General features: G+C 39.4%; 1 protein-coding gene across 4 annotated transcripts in view; it reads right to left on the bottom strand.

Annotated features, from left to right (window-relative positions):
• Positions 1-6,101, bottom strand: part of mon2 (MON2 homolog, regulator of endosome-to-Golgi trafficking) — a 40,482-nt gene extending 34,381 nt beyond the window's left edge. For all 4 annotated transcript variants that reach the window (XM_041938564.1, XM_041938566.1, XM_041938565.1 and 1 more), the window contains exon 1: positions 5,640-6,101. In XM_041938564.1, coding sequence (XP_041794498.1) covers positions 5,640-5,747 — 108 coding nt within the window. In that variant the 5' untranslated portion in view covers positions 5,748-6,101. The remainder of the gene's footprint in view (positions 1-5,639) is intronic.
• Between the last annotated feature and the right edge of the window lie 3,957 nt (positions 6,102-10,058).

The raw sequence follows: 10,058 nt of genomic DNA, 5'->3' as shown, positions 1-10,058 counted from the left end.
GAAAAACAGAACTGAGGAAGAATTGAAGGTAATTATCAAGATATCTGGCCCCAAAGATTGTGTTAAATGGTAACAGCGGATGTTAGGGAGGTGATTTAACAGGGTAATATTCTCTATGATTTGCAAAGGCTGATGATGATGATGAGATGCATGAGCGCCATCTTGAAATGTTTTTGGAATAATCTCATCTGTCCATTGCACAACTCCTAAAAAACATGTTTTCTTCCACGACTGTAGAATCTGTGAGTGAGACAAATAGAACCAGCAAACCAATAAATGCCTGTAATTAGAAGCATATTGTTGGGGTTTGTTCAGCCCAGAGTGGAAACATGATCTCCATCTAGAAACCAATGACAATAAATCCCTGCATGTAAAAAGGATAACATTTTTATGCTCAAAATCTTTTTGATACTGGTCCAAGTTTGCTTGAAAACAAGGAAATAAACACATTTTTCCACCTACTTCCTCACAGAAAGTACAGTTTAAGCTTGTAGTGTAGCCAAGTGTAGACCTCTCTTCTTAATGAATACTGTCAGCATTATGAAGTCACCACCATGTGGAGGGAAATACCACTGGCTCGATGAAGTTGTAACAGAGGGGAAAAATTCCCCCTATCCGGATAACAGCGTATCTTACGGAGGATTTCTTTCAGTCTTTCGGAAAAACTCAAGACAGCTCACAGAGCAGTGGTAGTCAGGATTCTACAGTACTAATGTGCAGCATTGTAAAATTTGAAAACTTTACCAAGACAGAATGAAGATCTTTTGGCATTCAACAGCCGCATAAACAATGACTTTTGGCCACTGGCATGCTGTCAAGGCCTCATGGCTGCTGTAGCTGTTGATTGCTTATATGCTAATGTTTTTGTTTCAAGCTTGAAATCCTAAAGCATATTCAAAGTGGCTTGGACTATTGTTTACTAGGGCTGGATATCAAACCTCAACACTTTTTCAGCACCAAACAAAATGTAACTATAGCACAGGATATCAACAGCATAGAGGGTTGGTACAACTTTGTCATTTTAGAATATGCTAGTTGGGCAGCATTCTTGCAGGGCTGCTTGTGTTAAGACAACAATGATGGCAACAATAAGAAGCCTGGTTTATTTTTTTTCAATTGACCAAAAGGGAGTTCTGCAGAAAACATGTTTACATTAGTCAACCAAATGTACCAAAAAGGTACTGTTTTGGTATTTGGTACAAAAATCAGGTAATGTACTGACATCAAAATCTAGTGAAACGTATGACATTTTTATCATTTAGGCCTGCAGATCTCACCATGTAATGATGTACAGTATATTAATTATTTAATTTTCAATGCTAATATTTTTTAATTCTATGAATGTGAACAATTAAGCCAGAGTGCTCAGGAATGACTGATGAGGTACATGCACAATCCTGCACAAAGCTGATTTTGAAATCTCAACATCTAGTTGAAAGGGACATTAAATACTGACGTCTGCTGTATGAATGATGTCAGGAGCAGGCCGTGTCAGGAAGTGCTCAGTACTTTCAGTTCTTCTCCAGAGCCTTTTTTTGTGGAGATTGTCAAAGCGGAACTGACCCATGTCTGAGTGCCAGCCCCCCTCTATGAAAAGCAACATTAGTGAGGCTCATCACAGATTGACTTCATTAGAAACATGCTGTGAGAGTCTAAAAACTCAGCAGTTTTTTTGGGAACTGACTTAGCATATTATGAAAAGGGCTTATTCAGTCAGAAATTCAGTGTGATGTCAGTTCACCAAAATCCTCACTCCATGTTGCTTGTTACTTTGTCTCTGTACAGCCTACATGACCTGTCTACCAAATGAGTTGGGCTAAGCAAGCCATAAAAAAGGTGGCTCATAATGCCTTCATTAATTCTGCAGGTTTTTCCAAGACAAGCAGTCACATTTCACTGTGAGCTACATGCAGTTGACAGCACCTGAGTCATCCACATAGGGAGCAGAGAGCTGGCTGCCTGATGGTTTTCTTTTTCACCTCGGCAAAAGCAATCAGAGCACGACAAACAGCAGAGCCCTGGTGGTTTCACTGACTGCTACTCAATGAAAGAAACGTTCTGAGTGTGAAGCTATGATGCAGAAAAATCAATGGGACTCTTTTTGGCTCCTCTTAACCCAGAGAAACCACTGGCTGTGGTGCAATATCACTGTGGGAGATGGGCTGGGAAATGTGGGAGGAACTGGAATGGAGACTGTCTGGGAAATTAAGAAATAGCTGCTCATTCTTCTTTAGCAATGAGGATACAATGATTTGGTGTTGCGGTTAGATCATTCACGAACAAACATGACAGTTACTTATTTAAAATGTCTCAGCAGCAAAGTCATCCAAAAGCAGTACAACCTTGATTACAAGAAAAGTTATGATACTGTGCAAATCATAAATAAGACAGCATATGATTATTTACAACTCCTTTTTGACAAATATTTAATTGAGAAACAATACGAAGACAATATCTTTCATGTTTTATCTCATCAACTTCATGGATTTTTGAAAATATATGCTTATTCTGAGTTTGATGTAAGCAACACGTAAGTTGGGAACAACAAAAGACTGGGAAAGAGTCGGAATGCTACAAAAACACCTGTCTGGAACATTCCACAGGTAAACAGGTTGATTGGTAACAGGTGATAATATCATGATTGGGTGTGAAAGGGCATCCTGGAAAGGCTCAGTGGTTCACAAGCAAGGATAGAGCGAGGTTTACCACAATCAATAGGTAGGATGGCATGTGAACACATGATTGTATAAAGGATATTACCAAATGGGCTCAGGAACATTTCACAAAACTATTGTCAAAAGACTGCATTCTGTTTTTATCGAATGTTTTACACAGCGTCCCAACTTCTTCGAAATGAAGGCTGTAAGTGCAGAAAATGTGGATAAGACAAATAAAAAGGTATTCTTCCCTAAGAAATTCAGGGGCTCTGTTTAATCAATTGAAAATCTTAAAAATAAACATAATAATGGACAGAGTGAGGACTACATTTGTGTGTTGTAACAGGCACACAAATAATATGAATTCACAACGGCCACCAGTACTCAGCTTGTTTGTTGCACAATGACTTCCCAGCAAATATAACCATGATGGCTCAAATTGGAAAAGGTTGTTTCAATCACAACACTATCAACACGAGCGTGGCTGAGCTCAGACTGCGGGGAACATCAAAGAGGCTCCCTGCACTGCTGTGATCCCTGAGGGAAGATGCTGGTGAGGACCAGGAAACATGGGTGATGATAAATCAATATTGAAGGAGATACTTTGTGAGGCCCCGAGGCAAGGGCCAGCAAGCACCCTGAGACGTGAGACCAGATGTAAGCTTTTTATGGTCCTGCGTGACTGCCACACAGCTCATTTCGAACTATCAGGCACTTGAGTGAATCAGTCTGCAGTGGCAGAAATGCAAAGGAGCAGGAAGCGCTTGCTGAACTATTTCTCTTTCTCATTGTAATGTCGTCTTTAAAGAAGGTGAGACCAGAGGGAGAACAAACTAAGCCGGTGTAGCCTGACATGTATTTCCCTTTTGAGCTGGCTGACGAATAATTCCATGGCCCCAAAGGCCCCACATATAGTACAGCATTTCATCTCAAGACCTGTGTGACCACTGTTACATACGCAAGCAAACAGTGAGCTTGCTATACCAGGCAATTACAGGGAGTTAAGGTAGAGAGGCTCTGACTGAGATGGTGTCAGCTGAATTACGTAACTTTGGCAAACACGATCTGCACTCTGTGTATGTTGCAGTAAATGATAGAATAACATCTAAATGTTCGCACAGTTAGTGAATGCAGCGCAGTCAAATCCTGAGAGAGAGCGAATGGAGATTGTGTTTATCCAATATTGCATGTCACCAGCCTCACACTCATATGCTTATCTTTTAGCCATTATATTCAGGTTTAGAGGAAAATGCATTCCAGATGTGAATGAACTTTGACCCAAACCCTATGGTCTGCTGAACGCAGAGCATGCAATAAAGAGGGTTGTGTCGTTTGGGGCAAAGTGAAGTCATAAATGCTGAGTTGTTCAATCAAACAATACACATGCACTGTAAGGGGCCCTGACATTGCACCTCCTTGCACTATTCTGTTCTCAAACTAAGCCACAATGTCACAAACACTGCTATACAATGAAGCCAGTGAGTAACTGCACAGAATATATATATATAAAAAAACACTTCTACAAAGTTGCTCTTGGCTGTGTCAATACCGGCAAGTTTACTGTGAAACCAACTTGTGCAATGTGTGATCCTAGACAGACCTACACAGGCCAAACAGAGGTCTTCTTCTATGTCAAATGTTAATTGAAAAAAAAAAAACCTTTAGCTGAAAATGGCCCACTGCCCACTCCTTAATGCACTACTATCCTGGTATAAAACTGCAGCCTGTTCTCACCAATCGCAAAGGCAAATATTTTCTCATTAGCAGTATCTATCCAGCCTTGCTGATAGTTTTGGTTGTGGAGGTTGTGAGATATCCAGCTGACTTCTGCAGCCACCCCCATACAACAGGTTTGAATAGAAATGTGTTATTTGTTTGAGGTCCTCAAGGCATTGGAAAATGAGAGCAATGTGTCTAGACACAATGTGGCTGCTATTAAGGAAATTCACAAACCTCAAGGTGTACATGTGAGGAAATGTATGTGTGTGTGTAATTTGGATGAACTGTCACTTTAACAACAGATGATAAATGGGGGGGTGTATTTTCACTGTTTGCTTGTCTGACAAATAATGCAACTCATCCATAAAGCATCACTCTCTCGCCATAAGTGCTTGCAGAGTGGGAAATAATTGGGTATTGGCGTGTTGGATAACTGTTTTCCCAAGGCAGACATTCAATCTAAAAACAAAACCCACTCCACCTTTTATCAAATAAAGCATGGCGGGTTGGTTTACCAAAATTAGAAAATATCTATCCCTGCTTGAGGTAATCACTTACCACCAGTCATTCAATGTTAACTCACTAGTACTGTCCAAAATCTAGCAGCAATATTTATATATTTCAGTAGCATTTGGCAGGTGGATGGTGCTTATTTCCCGCCCTGCCTCCAGTATTTTAGCCATTAAAAACAGGTTTTAATTTGCCAATATTTTTACTGACTATATAACTACTGCAAGGGGTAAGTGAGGACATGCGTTTCTTTGAGATTTGAGTAAACTGAGCCCTAAAAAGACCGTACTTCTAAGCAATTCACAACATTGTGGAACTGCTAGCTTAACTGCTGTATCGAAGAACACGTCTCGTACATGATGCTAATCAAATGTACGTATGTAAAAAAAAAAAAACGTGGGTCAACTGAGTTCATAAGGGTGACTATGTGCAGCTATTTGCATGTTTCACATTAGCTAAGTTAAGCAAAAGGTGTGACACACGCCATTTTAAACACCTGTATATCCCTTTATTTGACCGCTTAGTTGGCAAGAAGGCCCAGCAGCTGACACAACTTTTAATTTACCCGTACAGTATGAGGACAACTCAGTGTCAACATCCCACCACAGAGCAGAGGCCCAGCGGGTGATGGGGAAACAGGCTCAAAGGAAGATGTAAAATATATATTATTGACAATATTAAATTAGATTCATAAACGAGACAACTTGCTGAACGCCAAGGTAACGGCACAGTGAAGCTAACTAGCCGGCTAACCTCTTTGACTGGGGGGAATTTCTTCTTGCACTCCATGGAGAGAGACCGCAGGTCCGTCTGCATGTTCTCCAGCAATTTCTTCACCGCTTCGGGACTGCTGGTCGACATCTTTGACGGCGTCTTCGACAGAAATCTCAAGAAACTTCACACGATAAGGCGCAGTCGCCCCCCACCCATCCACAGCGGGAATATAATCCGTTGCTACTTTATTCGGCTCCCTTGGAAAGGAAAATAAAAACGCAGCGGTCCATTGACACAGTATCCCACTTCTCTGCTTTGAGCGCCCGTGCGCAGGAGTGGAGCGATGACACCGGCATATGTTCCTCTTCTTCACAGCCCGTTCACATTAGCTTCGTGAAGTAGCATCGTTCCCCTTTATTCGTGTTTCTTAAAGCTGCTCACTAATCGAAGATATTCGCTAAATTGAGCAGTCTGCCATCAGCGGCCGACAGCTCCACTTTCCTTCCCACAATGCTTCGGTGGACAGTGACACGTCACTCGGACTTCCGTAAACAGTGACCAATTCAGAATAATGGCTACAGCGACCCCTGCTGGAAATGCTTGAAACAGACAGATGACGACAAGCCACGTCTGGGTGCTTCTGTACTGTTATGCCGACATGCGCCACCTAAAGGCTAGAAAAGGAGTTACAGTAGCTGTTCGAGAAACAGCTGTTTTGAAAAAGATTTTCTTTCTATTTCTATTTCCATATGCACGATTTGATGAATTTGCACTGAAATGTTTAAATTTACTGCTTCTTTATACGTTTACAACATTTCAGAAGAGAATCATATCTAATAACTCTAGTTACGAGTTTTTGGTGCTGACAAGTATATTACATCCAAAACATATGATCAATTTATAAAAGATGGTGAATTGTTGTACTGCCCTCCAGTATATAAAGTAGTTCAAATTGGCTCCAATTACAACATTAAAATGCTGCTTGCATGTTTATGTATCAGCATATAAATCCAGTTTAAAATATGTTATACCAATAATAAAACACACACAATAATAACACTGCTCAGCATAATTATTATTTTTACTTTTTATATTACAGTATATATATACTCTGTAATATATATTTAATATACAGTTGTTGGATTATGAAATAAATGTTTTAATGCAAGATTCTTATTTGTTATGCAGCACCTTTACACTATGCTAGTGCTACCTTTACTTAGGTAAATGATCTGAATGCTAACACCACCACTGAAATTGTATAACCAATAAAATAAAATTCAGACTGTGGCTTCTTCAATTATTCATGATGAATTTATGAAACATTTCCACTTCTAACTATGCACTCGGTTGCCAGTTTATAAGGTGCACTTAAAGGGATTTATTTTACAGTTAATCGATAGGTAGGATGGCATGCTAAATTGAAGGGATGAGATGCATTAAAGGTAGGTGGCATTAGTCAACATGGATATTGCTGTGAAACTGAAAGATGAAATGTGCAGCCCTGGTAAAAAGGAGCACCCATTCCCTGAGGCTGCACAGTGACAACCAGAAGGAGCCCACATACAAACTGTGCAGAGAGGCACTTCTCTGTTGTGCCATAGCAGTAAACAGACTGCACCAGGTTCCTGATTCTCTTCTAGTCCTGGTTCAGATTTCAGTGCTTTTTCACTACAAAGTTTTCAGAAAAAACACATTATTAATCTAAATGAAGTCAAGAAACAATTCTATCTTTTCATAATATTCAACTTGTATGAGCTGCTCATCTTACAAGAAACCCTCCACCTATTGCCAAAAAGAAAAAGAAAAAAATCAGACTGCTGGAGTTCTGTGTTGTCTTGCTGAAGAAACAGCTCTTGTCCTCTGGGAGTTGGTGTTCAAACTTCCACACTGCCTTAAATCCTTTTGAATTGGGATGAAAGGGAAGACAACAAACAGCAGTGAGAGTAGCAACAAGAGAGCAGCAAAGCTTTTTATACCTATACGTGAAGTGGAGTTACTCTCAGACTAGTTGGCTGCCTTAAACCACTGCTGCAAAATTTCTGATGAGGACGTGTGTAGTTGTTCCAGTTGAATGTTTTGAATTTGCATTACCTTTGAATCAAATTATGCACATATTCATGAACTTGTCAAATTGAGACATACATTTTATGTTAGCATCACATTCTGAATGTTGTCAGAACACTAAAAGGGAATACCCCCAAGCAGTTCCTAATATTTCTGGAGATTTACAGTACTTTGAGATGTGAGGAAATGACTGCATAAAGCAACATTCCCCCAGCGTCACTGACTAAAAATAACCTCTTGTACAAGCCATTAAGATTTGTTGTGTCTAGGTAAACCCTCCAGAATCCTGCTGCTGTGAAACCACCCAAAACAGCCTGCTGATTTGAATGCATGAGGGATAGAGAAGTACATTATCCATTGAAGTGAAGCCTTTAGATTTTTACATAAAAAAGAAATGCATCCCTTTTTTTGTGACTGCTATGATGGACTCAACCTACTGTTTTAAGTATTATATCTATATGATTCACACAATCATGCTGACCTCTGTGAAACTGCATGACAAGTCTATCAAAGCTGCATCGCAGGTGGCACTGTGGGTGTTACTGTAAGTGTTAACACAGATATAGATGAATATAGGGGTATAGTTGGATGGATGGACTGTAGCAGCTAGCAACCGTTTACACATCAAGTCTAGACATATGCTACACTGTGCAATGTATTATACATATTACAACGTATGGTATCTTTACCATGATCACTCATAATGTGTTAAAATTAATTAATTAATTATTGAAAATACATTACACTGACTTGGCAACGCTCGAATACTTCTTTCTTTTAAGGGAATTAAGGCTTTAAGAATCAGCAGACTATGAAGTGCTTATCAAATACACTACAACGGCCCACATAATAACTAACTAACTGCAAATTATGCAAAACAAAACATTGTTGAAGACAGCACTTTATCTGCAGCACTGTAACATCACTGAATTCCTAAATATTTTCAAAGACTACCTAGCAGATAACATATTAAATATAGATAATGCAATATTATTTAAGAATGAATGATGTCTAAATTAATGACTTTAGAATATTTCTCTTTTGATCATCAGCATAGACGCAGATTATTCATGTATTAAATAATTAATCCTACGGCAAACAAAATATACATTTGAACATAAATGAACACACAAATGAAGGTATTTTTTATTCAGTCATAAAAAATAATTTTAGCATATAAAAGTTATATATGTAAAAGTGTTCCCTATCAGTAATCAATGATCATATATTCATTCCAACATCTAAAGCAGGCATGTCCAAACTATTCGGTAAAGGGTCGCATGGCTGCAGGTTTTTGTTCCAACCAATCAAGAGGTCACCTAATTATCAGCTGAAGACTGAGATCAGCTGATTGAATGAGTCCAGCCTGGTGTGCTCCTCCTTGGTTGGAACGAAAACCTGCAGCCACACGGCCCTTTATGGAATGGTTTGGACATGCCTGATCTAAAGAAACACAGGCTGAAGTTCATTATCATACAGCAGAAAACGAAATGACGACAGAGATGTTTGTTTTGGACTGAAACCCTTCAACCAGTCTGCCCTGTTCATATTATCTAAGTGGCACAGCTGTCTCCTTCAGGCACTTTACACTTACGTTTCATTTCATACGATTCAATTCATTAGAGATAAGGCAAAACCCACTAAATTAAAATCATGCCAGAAGACTGGAAAAAGAACATATTCATGCAGCTTTGCAATATTCGGTCAAGCAAAAGAAATAAAAACATATCGAATAAATGAACATAATATCAATCTGACAAAAACAACAGCAAAGCTTAATTGAGTTGAGTTGTGGTCAGTTCAGCTACATTTAAAATCCAATTCTTGCATTATCAAGCATTGGTTATTAGTATGCCTTTGTAGGATTTGTTTTCATTAGAAAATTTTACATCCTGAGATGATAACTCTCTACCATACAGTAAAAACAGAGCCGGGTGGAATACACAATACAAACAGGAGCATGCATGCACATCCAAACCAAAGAGGGCAGGGGCTGAGCCGGAAGCAAGTCATGAAATAAACAAACAAGCAGCTCATACATGGACTGCTCTTCATCAGACACATGAACTGATGAAGACCACGTGGCTGCAATAAACGAGTGGACACTTCAGCGCTGCAGCGTACGATCTGTTTGTTTACTTCATGAAATACACGATGCACCTGTACTCACAAAGACACGCAGCTTTTATTCAAGCGGGCTTTTATGATCTGAGCACTCGTGTGACACCTCTTGTGCTCCATTCACAGCAGATGTTAGGATCAATAAAGTAACTGGAATGCCAAGTCCGACTAACTGAACATTAGAGATGTCCATAACAGAAAAAAAAAGCTTCCTCAGAAAGCAGACACAATCAAATGTAAATTCCTGGCCAAAAATGGCCACATTTTTTC

Source organism: Chelmon rostratus, chromosome 6 (genome assembly GCF_017976325.1).
Source record: "Chelmon rostratus isolate fCheRos1 chromosome 6, fCheRos1.pri, whole genome shotgun sequence".
In the NCBI taxonomy this organism is placed as follows: domain Eukaryota; kingdom Metazoa; phylum Chordata; class Actinopteri; order Chaetodontiformes; family Chaetodontidae; genus Chelmon; species Chelmon rostratus.
The sequence above is the reverse complement of the archived record's forward strand: the minus strand, read 5'-3'. Positions and strand labels throughout refer to the sequence as shown.